Raw genomic sequence first — 18,158 nt, forward strand, 5'->3', positions numbered from 1 at the left:
TCAAAATATTTAACTAGTATTAAATACTGTGTTTGAATTACATTAGTCTACATGTAATAAGATGTACAGAAAATGAAATGCCATAAGCATTTAAAAATTAAATATGTATTACATCCATAACAATACTTCCTCAAATGGGTTTGCTATCCACACACATGAAATTATGTTTTTGGGCCCAGAGTTTCCACAACGGTAATCATTGCTGAGTTACCATTAAGCCACATTACAAATCATTAGAATAGTGCCTAATTTTTTTTAGGGTACTGTATTTTACAGGCAGATGCTGGATAATAATTGGGTCTGCAATTGGAGTTGCTGCTATTTCCATGTTTTGAAGTGTCACCTCCAATCTCTGTGTGAAGACCATAAGACCATAAGACAAAGGAGCAGAAGTCGGCCATTCGGCCCATCAAGTCTGCTCCACCATTTTATCATCAGCTGATCCATTCTCCCAATTAGTCCCACTCCCCCGCCTTCTCACCATAACCTTTGATGCCCTGGCTACTCAGATACCTATCAATCTCTGCCTTAAATACACCCAGTGACTTGACCTCCTCTGCTGCCCGTGGCAACAAATTCCACTGATTCACCACCCTCTGGCTAAAAAAATTTCTTCGCATCTCTGTTCTGAATGGGCTCCCTTCAATCCTTAAGTCATGCCCTCTCGTACTAGACTCCCCCACCATGGGAAACAACTTTGCCACATCCACTCTGTCCATGCATTTTAACATTTGAAATGTTTCTATGAGGCTCCCCCTCATTCTTCTAAACTCCAAAGAATACAGTCCAAGAGCGGTCAAACGTTCCTCATGTGTTAACCCTCTCATTCCCGGAATCATTCTAGTGAATCTTCTCTGTACTCTCTCCAACATCAGCACATCTTTTCATAAATAAGGAGACCAAAACTGCCCACAGTACTCCAAGTGAGGTCTCACCAGCGCCTTATAGAGCCTCAACATCACATCCCTGCTCCTATACTCTACTCCTCTATAAATGAGTGCCAACATTGCATTCACCTTCTTCACCACCGACTCAACCTGGAGGTTAACCTTAAGGGTATCCTGCATGAGGACTCCCAAGTCCTGTTGCATCTCAGAACTTTGAATTCTCTCCCCATTTAAATAATAGTTTGCCCATTTATTTCTTCACCAAAGTGCATAACCATACACTTTCCAACATTGTATTTCATTTGCCACTTCTCTGCCCATTCTCCCAATCTATCCAAGTCTCTCTGCAGACTCTCCGTTTCCTCAGCACTACTGGCCCCTCCACCTATCTTTGTATCATCAGCAAACTTAGCCACAAAACCATCTATTCCATAATCCAAATCATTGATGTACAACATAAAAAGAAGTGGCCCCAACACGGACCCCTGTGAAACACCACTGGTAACCGGCAGCCAACCAGAATGGGATCCCTTTATTCCCACTCTCTGTTTCCTGCCAATCAGCCAACGCTGTATCCACGTATGTAACTTTCCCGTAATTCCATGGGCTCTTATCTTGTTTAGCAGCCTCATGTGTGGCACCTTGTCAAAGGCCTTCTGAAAATCCAAATACACAACATCCACTGCATCTCCCTTGTCTAGCCTACTTGTAATCTCCTCAACAAATTTCAGTGGGTTTGTAAGCCAGGATTTTCCTTTAAGGAAACCATGCTGAGCTCTGCCTATCTTGTCATGTGCCTCCAGGTGCTCTGTAACCTCATCCTTGACAATCGACTCCAACAACTTCCCAAACACTGATGTCAAGCTAACAGGTCTATAATTTCCTTTTTGCTTCCCTGCCCCCTTCATAAATAGCGGAGTGACATTTGCAATCTTCTAGCCCTCCATAACCATGCCAGAATCTATCGACTTTTGAAAGATCATTGCTAATTCCTCCGCAATCCCCACAGCTACTTCCTTCAGAACACGAGGGTACATTCCATCTGGTCCGGGAGATTTATCTACCTTTAGACTATTCAGCTTCCTGAGTACTTTCTCTGTTGTAATTGTGACTGCGCACACTTCTCTTCCCTGCCACCCTTGAGCATCCAGTATACTGCTGATGTCTTCCTCAGTGAAGACTGATGCAAAATACTCATTCAGTTCCTCCGCCATCTCCTTATCTCCCATTACAATTTCTCCAGCATCATTTTCTATCGGTCCTATATCTACTCTCACCTGTCTTTTACTCTTTATATACTTGAAAAAGCTTTTAGTATCCTCTTTGATATGATTTGCTAGCTTCCTTTCATAGTTCATCTTTTCCCCCTTAATGACCTTCTTAGTTTCCTTTGTAAGCTTTTAAATACTTCCCAATTCTCTGTCTTCCCACTAATTTTTGCTTCCTTGTAGGCACTGTCCTTTGCTTTAACTTCTCCTGCCAGCCACGGTTGCATCCTTTTTCCATTCAAGAATTTCTTCTTTTTTGGAATATATCTGTCTTGCACTTTCCTCACTTCTCGCATAAACTCCAGCCACTGCTGCTCTGCCGTCCTTCCCGCTAGTGTCCCTTTCCAGTCAACTTTGGCCAGTTCCTCTCTCATGCCACTGTAATTTCCTTTACTCCTCTGAAACACTGACACATCAGATTTCAGCTTCTCTTTCTCAAATTTCACAGTGAACTCAATCATGTTATGATCACTGCCTCCTAAGGGTTCCTTCACCTCAATCTCTCTAATCATACTCTGGTTCATTACACAATACCCAATCCAGTACAGCAGATCCCCTAGTGGGCTCAACAACAAGCTGTTCTAAAAAGCCATCTCGCAGACATTCTACAAATTCTCTCTCTTGAGATCCAGTGCTGATCTGTTTTTCCCAATCCACTCGCATGTTAAAATCCCCCACAATTATCATAACACTGCCCTTCTGGCAAGCCTTTTCTATTTCCTGTTGTGATTTGTAGTCCACATCACTGCAGCTGTTTGGAGGCCTGTATATAACTGCCATCAGGGTCCTTTTACCCCTGAGATTTCTTAGCTCAACCCATAAAGATCCTGCACCTTCCCATCCTATATCACCTCTTTCTAATCATTTAATATCATTTCTTACCAATAAAGCCACACTACCCCCTCTGACTACCTGCCTATCCTTCCGATACACCGTGTATCCTTGGACGTTCAGCTCCCAGAGACATGCATCCTTTAGTCACGTCTCAGTGATGGCCACAATATCATAACTGCCAATCTGTAGCTGTACGACAAGATCATCCACCTTATTCCTTATGCTGCGTGCATTTACATATAACACCTTAAGTCCAGTATTTGGTACTTCTTGCTTTGATTGCACTGCAACTCATCCCAATGGCTGCAAATTTTCCCCATCACCTGCCTGTCCTTCCTGACATCTTTACTGCTCACTATCTTAGATTTATTTCTGTTTTCCCCCTCCTCCGCTATATCATTCTGGTTCCCACCTCCCTGCCAAATTAGTTTAAACCTTCCCTAACAGCTCTATTAAACCTTCTCGTCAGGATATTGGTCCCCTTCAGGTTCAGGTGTAACCCATCCTTTTTGAACAGGTCATACCTTCCTCAGAAGAGATCCCAATGATCCAAGAATCTGAAGCCCTGCACCCTGCACCAGTCTCTCAGCCACGCATTCATCTCCCTGATCCTACTATTCTTGCCCTCGCTAGCACGTGGCACAGGTAGCAATCCCGAGATTACTACCCTAGAGGTCCTGCTTCTCAGCTTCCTTCCTAACTCCCAGAAATCTCTCTTCAGGACCTCCTTCCTTTTCCTATCTATGTCATTGGTACCAACATGTACCAAGACAGCTGGCTGCTCACCTTGTCCCTTCAGAATAGTCTGCAGCCGATCCAAGACATCCCGTACCCTGGCACCTGGGAGGCAACACACCATGCAGGTATCTCTTTCAGGCACACAGAATCTCCTGTCTGTTCCCCTAACTATGGAATCCCCTATGACTACCGCATTCCTCTTCTCCCTCCTTCCCTCCTGCACAACAGTGCCAGGCTCAGTGCCAGAGACCCGGTCACCGTGGCCGTCCTCTGTCAGGTCATCCCCCTCAACAGCATCCAAAACGAGATTCTTGTTGCTGAGGGGAACAGCCACAGGGGTGCTCTCCACTATCCGGGCATTTTCCTTCCCTCTCCTGGCAGTCACCCAGTTTTCTGACTCCTCTAGCCTAGGGGTGACTACCTCCCTGTAGCTACTGTCTGTGAAGATCTGGGCATGGGTTTAATGATGACCTTCTCTGTCCTTAATACTGTAAATACATATTCATAGGTCTGACAGTTCTCCCTGTGTTTTTTCTGTGCACACTCATTTGCTTTATCTTTTGAAAGATACGCTTCTGAATTCTCACCAATGTAATTCAAGCTCTACTTTAGGCCTTGGCAGGGCTGCAAGCTACTTTTGCCAAAGAATCCTTGCGTGCAGATCCCAGACTGAACTAACCTCTGCAGTACACAATAAGTTAGGAAGGTGAAAGACCTGAACGTAGATAATCACCTGGACGAGATGGACTGCTCCTCAGGCTGCTGAAAGCAGAGATTCTGGAGGCATTAGTAGTAATCTTTCAAAAATCACTAGATTCTGGAATGTTCTGGAGGACTGGGAAATTGCAAGTGTCACTTCACTCCTTAAGAAGGGAGGGAGGCAAAATGCAAGAAATTATAGGCCTGTTAGTCTAACATCAGTGGTTAGGAAGATTTTGGAGCCCATTCTTAAGAATAAGGTTTTAGGGTACTTGAAAACACATGATAAAACAGGCCAAAGTCAGCATAATTTTTTAATGGGGAAATCTCGCCTGACAAATCTATTGGAATTCTTTGAGGAAATAAACAGACAGATAGATAAAGGATATTGATTACTTGGATTTACAGGAGGCCTTCGATAAGGTGCCACACATGAGGCTGCTAAACAAGATACAACCCCATTGTATTACAGGAAAGATACTAGAATGGAAAGATCAAACAAGAGAAAATCTGCAGATGCTGGAAATCCGAGCAACACACACAAAATGCTGGAGGAACTCAGCAGCCCAGCCAGCACCTATGGAAAAGAGTACAGTCGATGTTTTGGGCTGAAACCCTTTGGCAAGACTGGGAAAAAAAAGGCTGATGAGTAGATTTAAAAGGTGGGGGAGGGGAGAGAGAAACACAAGGTGATAGGTGAAATCAGGAGGGAAAGGGATGAAGTGAAGAGCTGGGAAGTCGATTGATGAAAGAGATACAGGGCTGGGAAAGTGGGAGTCTGATAGGAGAGGACAGAAGACCATGGAAGAAGAATAAAAGGGAGGGGAAGGAGCATCAGAGGGAGATGATGGGCAGACAAGGAGAGAGGGCGAGAGGGGGAAAAGGGGATGGAAAATGGTGAAGGAGAGGGGGTGGGGGGTTCCTGCTGAAGGTTCTTGGCCTGAAGCATTGACTGTACTCTTTTCCATACCTGCTGCTTGGTCTGCTGAGTTCCTCCAGCATTCCGTGTGTGTTGCTTGTGCTCCTTCCTGCAGAATTCCCTAAAGGTTATCTTGCAGGTTGAGTCAATGACAATGTTATCATCCATTTTGACAAGACTAGAATATAAAGGCAAGGGTATAATGTTGAAGCTTTATAAAGCGCTGGTCAGACTGCACATGGAGTATTGCGAGAAATTTTGGGCCCCTTAACTGAAGAAGGATGTGCTGGCATTAGAGTTGGTCCAGAGGAGGATAGTGAGCATAATCCCAGGAATAAAAGAGTTAACATATGAGGAGCATTCAATGGCACTCAATGGAGTTTAGAAGAATGAGGGGGATCTTACTGAAACCTATTGAATATTGAGAGGCCTAGCTAGAGCAGACATGGAAAGCATGGTGGAGTCCAGCACCAGAGGGCACAGCTCAGAATAGCAGGCTGTCCCTTTAGAACAGAGATGAGGGGGCTCTTCTTTCGCCAGGTGGTGGTGAATCTGTGGAATTCATTGCCACAGACATCCCTGGAGACAAAATCAGTGGGTATATTTAAAACCGAGGTTGTTAGGTTTTTGGTTAGTGAGAGCATCAAATGTTACGGGGAGAAGGCCGGGGAATAGGGTTGAGAGGGATAATAAATCAGCCATGACTGAATGGCAGAGGAGACTCAATAGCCTGAACTGCTTAATTCTGCTCCTATGTCTTTTGCCTAAGCCTCAAAACTCTGTGTCTGATCTGGTGACATGGAGCTACTGGCAATGAATGAATATCAATGTATTTCTACATCAGAATTGTGTGTGACTTGGTCTGAGCCTGGAAGGTGTGATTTCTATAAGCATCCCCTGCCCTTAAGGTACTAAGTAATTTCTAGCAAAAGCCTTGGTAAATTGCTATAAAGGATCTGAAAGGCGATTTACTCTGCAACCACTGGAAACCCATCAGGTTTACAAATCATGTCCCGTCTCCCCCATCCACTTCCCATCCTACTGCAATAATAATCCAATAATGTGGAACTCATGAAGTTACAATGAATGTGCACTTGCTTCTCTCACAACTTTAAAAGATACATAAAAGTGCTGCTCTGTAAGCCGGCGATCTTAAATGCCTGTGAAATGTCTCTGCTACTGGATAATTTCTTAAGGCAGTGAAAAATTGCCTATTATTTGGATTACTTTATCCTTGATAATGCAAAGCTTTTTGAAATTCACTGGATCAACAGTCATTCACTATGTCAAGAGTTGATGTGTATCTTGTTGTTAGTGGAAAGTCTTTGGATTAACTTGGGCAAATTCCCACGATCTGAACATCATTTCAAAGATTAAAAATACATTTATTATCAAAGTATGTATGCAGTATACAATCCTAAGATTTGTCTTTCCCACAGATAGCCATGAAACAAAGAAAACCATGGAACCAGTTCAAAGAAAAACATCAAACCCCATCCCCCCAACATGCAAAAAAAAATCGCACAAACAGTAGCAAAAAAAAAGAGTGAAGAATACAGAATATAAAACACAAAATTGAAAAAGTCCAGGCATATTCAGCTCAGCTCAGTGTTTGTATCTGCAGGCTGCCCCGACCAAAATTGCCCAAAATAGCAATGAGAAAAGGGTGACCAGAAACCAGAGACACATCATATGTGAACTATAGATCCAATCCACAAACTGCATCAACTAGACCTTGCCCAAGACCCAGAGCTCCGGCACCATCCTCCGAGAGCATCGAGGGCGAGAGAGACTATTCAAATGCAGGGATCTTGATTTGGGAGCAATGAGCGAGAGGAAGAGGGGGGGGGGGGGGGAGAGAGAGAGAGAGAGAGAGAGAGAGAGAGAGAGAGAGAGAGAGAGAGAGAGAGAGAGAGAGAGAGAGAGAGAGAGAGAGAGAGAGAGACCATCACATGCAGACACCTTCCTTTGGGAGCAGTGACAGAAAGGGGGAGAGAGACAGAGACCACCACATGCAGAAACTTTGTTTCGGGAGCAGCGAGGGAGAGGGGCAGAGAGAGAGACACCCCCTCCTTCGACAGCAGTATGCTAGAGGCTGATAGACAGTGTAGAACATCCCCTCACCACGATGATTTCAATCTTCCTTGGCACTTTAATCAGTAAGAAGCAGAGTCAATCATGCGCTTACAGCTCGCCTCCAGGCCACACATTTCGTTCAAAGACTCATGGAACCTTCTTGGCAACAGCTAAATGCCAGATTACTCTTTCGGCCTGAAAACCCACCACTAAAATGTAGCTACAGTATTAATGTGATTGCTCCAGCTAAATTTCAAATCAATGGTGACTCTCAGGATGTGGGTGGTAGTATTCTTTTATCGTAGCGATACAGTTTGTAGTGGGCCCTTCCGGCCTTTTGAGTCAAGCTGCCCTAGCACCCCTCGACAGGCCCAATTTAACCCTAACCTAATCACAGGACCAATTAACCTACACTGTAAGTCTTTGGACTGTGCGAGGAAACTGGAGCATCTGTGGTTCAATCCACACATTGCACGTGGAGGGCATACAGACTCCTTACAGATGATGCTGGAATTGAACTCTGAACTCTGGCCCCGAGCTGTATTAGAGTCGCGCTAACTGCTAGGCTACCATGGCACTGATGTTACTGAACAACAAGGTCTGGTTGTTAGTTTCTAAGCTGCTAGTCAGTCTTTTGTTGCAGCTGATTAGTACCTTATGCTTTTTGTTGGTATGTTGTCACTTTCCGCTTGTCATATCAAGCTTGCCAGAAAGATGGGTAGGAAGATGTTTTGACAGAGACTGCATTTATTTTATCAATTTAACTTGTAAAATATATACTTATTGTAGGGCAGAAGTTATATGAAGATGTACAAGAGATTTTTACTATCTCAATAGTATTCATTCTTACACACAGCTCAGCAACTTTGCCAGTGACTTTCCGATGTGCTGAGGAAAAGAATAACGTGGACAAAAGAATCACCAGATTTGTGTTGCCGGTGGGAGCCACCATCAACATGGATGGGACAGCTCTATATGAAGCAGTTGCTGCCATATTTATTGCTCAATTGAATGACTACCCGCTGGACGCAGGACAGATTGTGACCATCAGGTGTGATCTTTATTTCATGCTTCAGTCAAAGCGCCAGCACTCCTATTGCACGTTTTCGAAGGTGACGCTGGGAGACAGCTCAAACTCTGTACCAGATCAGACACACACTCGTTGCGTGTTAGAGGATAATTCAGTCTGCGATCAGCACACAGTGGTTCACTAGACAAAAGTAGTCTTTCCAAAGCCCAGAGCTCAGTAGCTGTCACTTGGCCAGCACCGGCGCAGTGAGATGAATAGCACCATCAGGATCATAAACATTCAATGATTCTCGGACTTCATGTTATCCGAGATTCCAGAATTTACTGATGGAATAAGCTGGAATCTGAGCTTCCCTTCTGAAGATTCTGGGTTAAGTAGTAGAGCTGAGGATCCCAGGTGGAAACCAAGAAATTAGAGAAAGCTTATGAGCCGTGTTAAAATATGATAATGCAGATCTTATGTGCAAGACTGCCATTTTCTATGCTTCCATGTGTCACGTGCTGCTTGTTTTTAAATAGAATATACTGAACAGAACAATTTACTTATTGGGCTACACAATGAAAATATGTTACTAATCCAGGCAACTTAACTCTAGAAATATAAAATACAGATGCGTTTGTTCTTCCTTCTGATCTTCACCCCCCCTCCCTTTATTTTATGAAGGAGGTCACTCATATTTGAGTGCAATCCTATACTGATAAAAATTGTGGCCATTCTTTGTATGAAAACGAAACTAATCTAATGTTTTACCCATCATAGTGGAAATGCTGGAAATCAGTACTCCACATATCTGAATTCTACCAATATTTTTCCCACCTGAGTGAAATTGGAAATTTTCTGGTCTATTTGGCTCAACAGTTCATCAGTCTATTAATTACTTACCTTGAAGGTTTGAACCTGGATAGGATTTTAGAAATGGTTTTCCGCTGTACTTTTACACATGTGTCTGCTAACTTCCAGCATTACAGCAACAGCAGCCAGTATAGGAGCGGCTGGAGTCCCTCAGGCTGGAATGGTCACCATGGTGATCGTTCTCACTGCTGTCGGATTACCTGCTAATGATGTCACCCTGATCATTGCCGTGGATTGGCTTCTGTAAGTGTCTGTATGAAAAAGATATCCTCTCAGGGGAAAAATATTATGGCTTATTTGTAATTCTGGGAGGAGAGCTGGGATTTGTACAGGACAAGCTGGATGCATGTAATTTTTTGCATCTTTGTTACTGGCGTTGTTAAAGCATGGAAGCAGGGCATACTGCCTATTGTTTCCATAGCTACTCCTAGCAGGCAATGCTGACTGTTCTATTCCTAACAGCTTCTCTGCAATATTGTTCTCTCAAGTGTCTAATTCCCTTTTCAAGGCATTGAGTGATTGTGCTTCCACCATGCCTGGGGGAAGCAAGATCAATCGTTTCTGAATTCCAGATTATAAATGTTTTTGCCCAAATTTCTGAACCTGTGCCCAGTGCATCCTTTTGGCAACAGGCCCACTCTGCTGGGATTCATCACCTGCGATGTCACAGAAAGGCAGCAGCAAGTTGAGGCATATTTACAAGGATCCACCAGGGTCCCAGATCATTAAATGATGCCCACGTGGCCCTGCAGATCCTGCGCACCACATCCTCTCAGCCATTAGCAAGGACTTTCTGTTCCTCAGTAAATAACTTGCATGTCCTAGATTATTAATGTAAGTAGGAAAGAAGTTGTTAGAATACATTCACCCTTCAAAGCTTGCCTCTGCCAGGAACAATTCTAACATTAACTACTTCTTTGGTTAATGATTACCAGTTAGTCAACTGCTTAATAACTATTCCCTTGGTAAATGATTATCTATTTTTCAAACAGCACCAGAGGTATGTTGTAGCAAGATCAGTGTCTCAACTTAACTGGTTATTGAGTGCCATCAAGTTCATAAAGGAATGCTATTGTTCTAAGTCAGGAGAGGCAGTGGGCATATTTGGAGACTGTTGCACAATAGTTGCACAATTTACAAAAGCTTATGGTCTGGGTTCTGCCATCAGTGGAGAAGAGGTTTGTAGCTGAGCTGGACTTGGAATTAGTGGAAGAAAATGTCAGTGACCTACAACCAGAATCTGCCAAATCAGATCTAGGGGATATTGCAGCATACTTCAATACTGAAGTCTCACAGTATATGGAATAAGGTAGATGACCTTGTAGCATAGTTAGAGATTGGCAGGTATGACGTTGTGGACATGACTGAGTCGTGGCTGAAAGAAGATCATAGTTGGGAGCTTAACATCCAAGGTACACATTGCATTGCAAGGACAGGGATGTAGGCAAAGTGGTTGAGGTGGCTTTCTTGGTGAAAAATGAAATCAAATCTTTAGAACGAGGTGATGTAGATTGGAAGCTGTAGCATTCTTGTGAGTAGAGTTAAGAAGCTGCAAGGGTAAAAAGACTCTGATGGCGATGGGTGTTATACAGGCCTCTGAACAGTAACCAGGATGTGAGATATAAATTAGAATAGGAGAAAGAAAAAGCATGTATAAAGGGCAATGTTACAATAGTCATAAAGTATTTCAAAATGTAGATAGATTGAGAAAATCAGATTGCTGCTGGATCCCAGGTGAAGGAATTTGTAGAATGCCTATGAAATGGCGTTTGAAGTATACCAGCATGGATAGAAAAGTAGCTGAATGGCAGGAGACAAAGAGTTGGAATACAGAAAGCCTTTTCTGGTTAGCCTCCAGTGACTAGTGATGTTCAGCAGGGGTCGGTGTGGGGCCGCTTTGTTATGTTTTGTAACTCCAAAACATAGAACTAATTGAAGGAATGATGCAAAGCTGGGAATAACATGCCTACTTTGTTCTTACTTTTAATGAGGTGCACACATATGATGTGGTGGTGTAATGACGTATGCCATTCGCATACTTTTATATATAACCTGTAATGAATAATTTAAACAAAGAATGTTTAATCGAGCAATATTTTACAGTATTACTCAAATATTATTGAAATATTAAATACACAACATGCCTCTTTTCACGTTCTATGTCAGTGACTTTGAGGACGGAATTGATAGGTTTGTGGCCAGGTTTGTGTGGAGGGTCAGGTAAGGTTGAGGAAGCAGGAAGTCTGCAGAATGACTTTGACAGATTAGGGGATTGGGCAAAGAGTGGCTGATGGAATACAGTGCAGGGAAGTATGTGGTCATGCACTTTAGTAGCAGAAATAAAGGCAGAGAATATTTTCTAAACAAAGAGGAAGTTCAGAAATCAGAGGTGTAAAGGGACTTGGGAGTCCTCATGCAGGATTTCCTAAAGATTAACTTGCAGGCTGAGTCAATAGTAAGGAAGGCAAATGTAATGTTAGCATTCATTTCAAGAGAGTTAGAATATATATAAAAAAGGATGTAATGCTGAGGCTTTGTAAAACATTGGTCAGATCATATTTGGAGTATTGTGAACAGTTTTGGGCCCCTTATCTGAGAAAGGATATGCTGGCATTGGAGAGAGTCCAAAGGTAGTTCACAAGAATAATCCTAGGAATGAAAGAGTTAACACCTGAGGTGTGTTTAATGGTTCTGGGCTGTACTTGATGGAGTTTAGAAGAATGAGGGGGGATCTTACTGAAACATCGAATATTGACAGAGTGAATGTGGAGAGGTTGTTTCCTATAGTAGGGGAGTCTAGGACCAGAGGGCATAGGCTCAGAATAGAAGGACATCCCTTTAGAACAAAGATGAGGAGGAATTTCTTTAACCAGAGGGTAGTGAATCTGCAGAATTCATTGCCACAAATAGCTCTAGAGGCGAAATCATTGTGTATACTTAAAGAAGAGGAAGATAGGTTTGTGATTAGTAATGGTTATGCGGAGAAGGCAGGAGAATGCAGTTGAGAGGGATAATAAATCAGCCATGGTGCAATGTTGAAGCAGATTTGATGGGCCAAATGGGCTAATTATGCTCCTATGTCTTATGGTGTTATGGTCTTTTGAGGTTATCGTTTGCATTATATGTTGTTGTTGTTCGTCCTTCGTAGTCGAAGATGACCATGGCTTCAAAATCAAATGGGAGATTGGTGGCTGTGGGTCCGGAGGTGACTGATGAGGCCAATCCGGGCCCTGAAGGCTTGCCCACATGTGGGACATAAGTGGTTGGGTGCTGTCGTGGCAGTGGATGCTGCTCGGGCCTTGTGCACAGCACGCTTTCGTTGCACCTCGATGATGCGCCTGACTTCAGCTGCACGGGCTCCTGTGGTGCTCTTGCTGCGCCAATCTGGACAGTCGAGGGCAAGTGTCTCCCACGTGTTGATGTCGACACCCAGGCCTTTGAGGGACGCTTTGAGGCAGTCTTTGTAACGTTTCTTCTGCCCCCCGACTGAGTGCTTGCCCTGACACAGTTCTCCGTACAGCAGTTGCTTAGGCAATCGGCTGTCTGGCATTCTGACCACATGACCAGCCCACCTGGCTTGGGCTTTCAGCAGGAGGGTGTAGACGCTGCTGAGCCCAGCTTGTTCCAGGATTTCCGTGTCGGGGACTTTGTCCTGCCACCTGATGTGGAGGAGTCTGTGGAGACAGCTCAGGTGAAAGTGGTTGAGCTGTTTGGCGTGTCTGCTGTAGACAGTCCAGGTCTCGCTGGCGTAAAGGAGGGTGGTAAGGACCATTGCACAGTAGACCTTCAGCTTGGTGGTAAGGCTGAGTCCTCTCCACTCGCAGACGTTCTCACAGAGTCTCCCAAATGTGGCGCTGGCTTTGGCAATCCTGTTGTTGACCTCAGTGTCTATATTCACTGCGCGAGAGAGTATGCTGCCCAGGTAGGTGAAGTTGTCGACTGCCTGGAGGTTCTGGCCCTTCATTGTGATGCGCGGCTCCTGGTATGGCTTTCCTGGGGCAGGCTGGTACATAACTTCAGTCTTTTTGGTGCTGATAGTGAGTCCGAAGTTGTCTCAGATAGAGATCAACAAGAACCTCGATACCCTCCCCACAGTAGTTGCATTATATAGCCCACCTTTGACACCAGAGACCTGACGTCAGAGTCTCGGCCTGAAACGTCGACTGTACCTCTTCCTAGAGATGCTGCCTGGCCTGCTGCGTTCACCAGCAACTTTGATGTGTGTTACAGAATGTGCCTGTAGCTTCCTTGAAGAAACGCAACTCTTCCAGCAACATTGGTGAACCTCTAGTATATGAGAGTCAAAAAGGAGAATGAAATTGAGAACTTTGAGGACATGCATCAGGAGCACACAGAAGCCCTACGTACAGTGTCCACCAGCTCACAAACCTCCCACCGGTAGCCACATCAGCATCTTTTTGCTCCTTCTATAGAACTGTCTGTACTTCCAACCTCAGTCTCATTCGCCACCTCAGAATCCACCACACTGAACCAGAAGCCAGTCACCCTAAATCCTGAGAGACTGCCTAACAAGAAAGTAGGTGACAGTTAGTGACCTCCAATCCACTCACTTCCCATAGCAAAATCATTAAGCCTACCAGGAGCTAGTAGTCTTAAGCACTGTGTACTTAGTACCCATAAGTGCTGGGAGTTACTCCTGGACTGCTTATGGTGTTCTGTTATTACACATTTATACGTATTTCGCTGGCAATCAGAATATGATGAAGGCTTGGAAATGTGGAATGTGGGCAAGTAGCAGGAAGGACTAATGTAGTACGGGCTATGGCGATGTTTCCTTGTTAAAGAGAAGGGAAAGATCCTTGGGGGATACTGTTGGGAATCCACTTATTGTAAGATTCTAAGTGAATCTGTCATATTTGGAGCCTACAGTCAAAATAATGATGCCAGGTGCTTGAAACAGTGTAAAAACCCAAATGGTGCCAATGGGTACTCACTAAATAAAAGGGAATAGTCAATAGTCCTTGTCTGACTTTGGTAATTTTTTGCTACATTGGTTTGTGTTTCTGGCTGCAAGGATTTAGTCATGATTCTACCTCCCACTAGATCCCTGCAGCATGACAGAAGTATTATACTTGACAGGCTTTCCCCTTTCAGCATCCAGCACCACACTTCCTTAGCTGACTGTCATTGAGGGAGGTGAACAATGAACCCAGATAATGACATTTTCATCTCCATCCTGAGACTGTGCTCTGATCTCCACTTTGGCTCTCTGTGCTATGTGATTGTTTGTTAAATATTCTTGATTTGTGAGAAAACAGCAAAGGCACAGCCCGTTAAGCTAGAAGTCAACCGAATCAGATGGCTGCTATTCTTCAGTAACCACTTCCTCTGCTGATATGCTACTGCTGCCTTCTTCAGCCAGAAATGCCTTTCCCAAGGTCACACACTGATATATACTCCAATCAGCATTCAAAGTCCGAAGTAAATTCATTATCAAAGTATGTAGATGTTACCATAAGTTACCTTGAGATTCAAATATACTTACAAAGCACTTCCAGGTAATGTTTATACCTGGAAAGCCCAGTAACTCTCTTTCAGCGCATGGCTCTAGTAACTATAGATCTATTCATTTTGAGGTGATGGGAAAGGACAGGACAGGTCCATGCATTGGGTCCTAAACAGGAGCAGAACTATTATTGGAATTAGGCAGGATCTAGCAAAGGTTGATTTGATATGCCTATTCAAAGGGAAGGAAATGAACAGCATGTGGGAGGTTTTTAAGAGTGTGATATTAAGGATCCAGCAGCAGCATGTTCCTGTGAGGGTGAAGGGTAAACTTGGCAAATTTAGGGAATCTCAGCTGATGAGAGACATTGAAGCTCTGGTTAAGATAAAGAAAGAAACATACGTTGGGGTTAGGAGGTCAGGCACCAGGGAATCCCTTGATGACAGCAAAAAGATTAAGAATAACCTTTAGGTGAAAATCGGGAGGGTAAAGAGGACAATAGATGGATCTGGCAGTTACAGTTAAGAAAAAATCTCAAGAAGTTCTATAGCTACTTTAGAAATAGCTTAGGAGAGAGTAGATCCCCACAGAGTTCAGCATGGCTGCCTATCTAGAACATAGAACATAGTATGGTACAGTACAGTACACGCCCTATGGCCCACAATGTTGTGCCGACCCTTAAACCCTGCCTCCCATATAACCCCCCACCTTAAATTCCTCCATATACCTGTCTAGTAGTCTTCCTCTAATATTCCCCTTGAACTTCCCACCCCTTACCCTAAAGCCATGTCCTTTTGTATTGAGCAGTGGTGCCCTGGGGAAAAGGTGCTGGCTGTCCACTCTAACTATTCCTCTTAATATCTTGTACACCTCTATCATGTCTCCTCTCATCCTCCTTCTCTCACAAAGAGTAAAGCCCTAGCTCCCTTAATCTCTGATCATAATGCATACTTTCTAAACCAGGCAGCATCCTGGTAAATCTCCTCTGTACCCTTTCCAATACTTCCACATACTTCCTATAGTGAGGCTACCAGAACTGGACACAGTACTCCAAGTGTGGCCTAACCAGAGTTTTATAGAGCTGCATCATTACCTCGCGACTCTTAAACTCTATCCCTCGACTTATGAAACCTAACACCCCATAAGCTTTCTTAACTACCCTATCTACCTGTGAGGCAACTTTCAGAGATCTGTGGACATGTACCCCCAGATCTCTTTGCTCCTCCACACTACCAAGTATCCTGCCATTTACTTTGTACTCTGCCTTGGAGTTTGTCCTTCCAAAGTGTACCACCTCACACTTCTCCAGGTTGAACTCCATCTGCCACTTCTCAGCCCACTTCTGCATCCTATCAATGTCTCTCTGCAACTTTCGACAATCCTCTACACTATCCGCAACACCACCAACCTTTGTGTCGTCTGCAAACTTGCCAACCCACCCTTCTACCCCAACATCCAGGTCGTTAATAAAAATCATGAAAAGTAGAGGTCCCAGAACCAATCCTTTTGGGACACTACTAGTCACAACCCTCCAATCCAAATGCACTCCCTCCACCACGACCCTCTGCCTTCTGCAGGCAAGCCAATTCTGAATCCACCTGGCCAAACTTCCCTGGATCCCATGCCTTTTGACTTTCTGAATAAGCCTACTGTGTGGAACCTTGTCAAATGCCTTACTAAAATCCATGTAGATCACATCCACTGCACAACCCTCATCTATATGCCTGGTCACCTCCTCAAAGAACTCTATCAGGCTTGTTAGACACGATCTGCCCTTCACAAAGCCATGCTGACTGTCCCTGATCAGACCATGATTCTCTAAATGCCCATTGATCGTATCTCAAGGAATCTTTTCCAACAGCTTTCCCACCACAGACGTAAGGCTCGCTGGTCTGTAATTACCCGGACTATCCCTACTACCTTTTTTTGAACAAAGGGACAACATTCACCTCCCTCTAATCCTCCAGTACCATTCCCGTGGACAACGAGGACATAAAGATCCTAGCCAAAGGCTCAGCAAACTCTTCCCTCACCTCATGGAGCAGCCTGGGGAATATTCCATCAGGCCCCGGGGACTTAACCGTCCTAATGTGTTTTAACAACTCCAACATGTCCTCTCCCTTAATACCAACATGCTCCAGAACATCAACCTCACTCATATTGTCCTCACCATTATCAAGTTCCCTCTCACTGGTGAATACCGAAGTGAAGTATTCATTGAGGACCTCGCTCACTTCCACAGCCTCCAGGCACATCTTCCCACCTTTACCTCTAATCAATCCTATCTTCACTCCTGTTATCCTTTTGTTCTTCACGTAATTGAAGAATACCTTGGGGTTTTCCTTTATCCTACTCAGCAAGGCCTTCTCATGCCCCCTTCTTACTCTTCTCAGCCCCTTCTTAAGTTCCTTTCTTGTTTCCCTATATTCCTCAATAGACCCATCTGATCCTTGCTTCCTAAACCTCATGTATGCTGCCTTCTTCCACCTGACTAGATTTTCCACCTCACTTGTCACCCATGGTTCCTTCACCCTACCATCCTTTATCTTCCTCACCAGGACAAATATATCCCTAACATCCTGCAAGAGATCCCTAAACATTGACCACATGTGCATAATACAATTCCCTGCAAAATCAGCATCTCAATTCACACCTGCAAGTTCTAGCCTTATAGCCTCATAATTTGCCCTTCCCTAATTAAAAATTTTCCTGTCCTCTCTGTTTCTATCCTTTTCCATGATAATGCTAAAGGCCAGGGAGCGGTGGTCACTGTCCCCCAGATGCTCACCCACTGAGAGATCTGTAACCTGACCCCGTCCCATATATCTCAAACCACGGGAAATGGGAGAGATGTTTAACAATCATCAATGTTTACTTCTATATTTACTGAGGAGAAAATCATAGTAGCTGAAGAGTTAGCATAGATCTGACGAGCTGAATGATCTCCAGTCTTCTGATAAGCCAGTAAATATTTTAACGATTGAGAGCTCGTTGGGCTAATTCCATCACCTCTTTCCCAATTAAGTCAATGCAACCAGATCAAGAAGGTATGCCTTTACCAGTTGAGTTTTTAGTGCCATAATCAGATGTGAACTAATATGAGGATGTTTTTCACAACCATCGTTGAGATGGATTGAAAACATGAACATTTTATTAGTACAAGTACGGAGCTTATTTATCTTGAATTGGCCATCTCAAAATTATCTCTTGACAGCAATATTAGTAAAGTTTATGGCCCTTATTATTTTCCCGGACCAAAGAGAAAATTACTGGATCTCATTATGAAATTGTATTCATAACAAAAATAGTCATTTTGTCTTAATTATATTAATCACCCTTATGTAAGCCAGAAATAATTCACTGACTTAGAAACATATCTCCCTGTCTC

At 43.8% G+C, this 18,158-nt stretch overlaps 1 protein-coding gene across 1 annotated transcript in view; it reads left to right on the forward strand.

The window, feature by feature from the left end:
* Window positions 1-18,158, forward strand: part of slc1a1 (solute carrier family 1 member 1) — a 97,795-nt gene that overhangs the window by 71,173 nt on the left and 8,464 nt on the right. The window contains exons 10-11 of the mRNA XM_063068996.1: window positions 8,278-8,472; window positions 9,412-9,546. Of these exons, the coding sequence (XP_062925066.1) occupies window positions 8,278-8,472; window positions 9,412-9,546 (330 nt within the window). The remainder of the gene's footprint in view (window positions 1-8,277; window positions 8,473-9,411; window positions 9,547-18,158) is intronic.

Source organism: Mobula hypostoma, chromosome 16 (genome assembly GCF_963921235.1).
Source record: "Mobula hypostoma chromosome 16, sMobHyp1.1, whole genome shotgun sequence".
Taxonomy (NCBI): Eukaryota; Metazoa; Chordata; class Chondrichthyes; order Myliobatiformes; family Myliobatidae; genus Mobula; species Mobula hypostoma.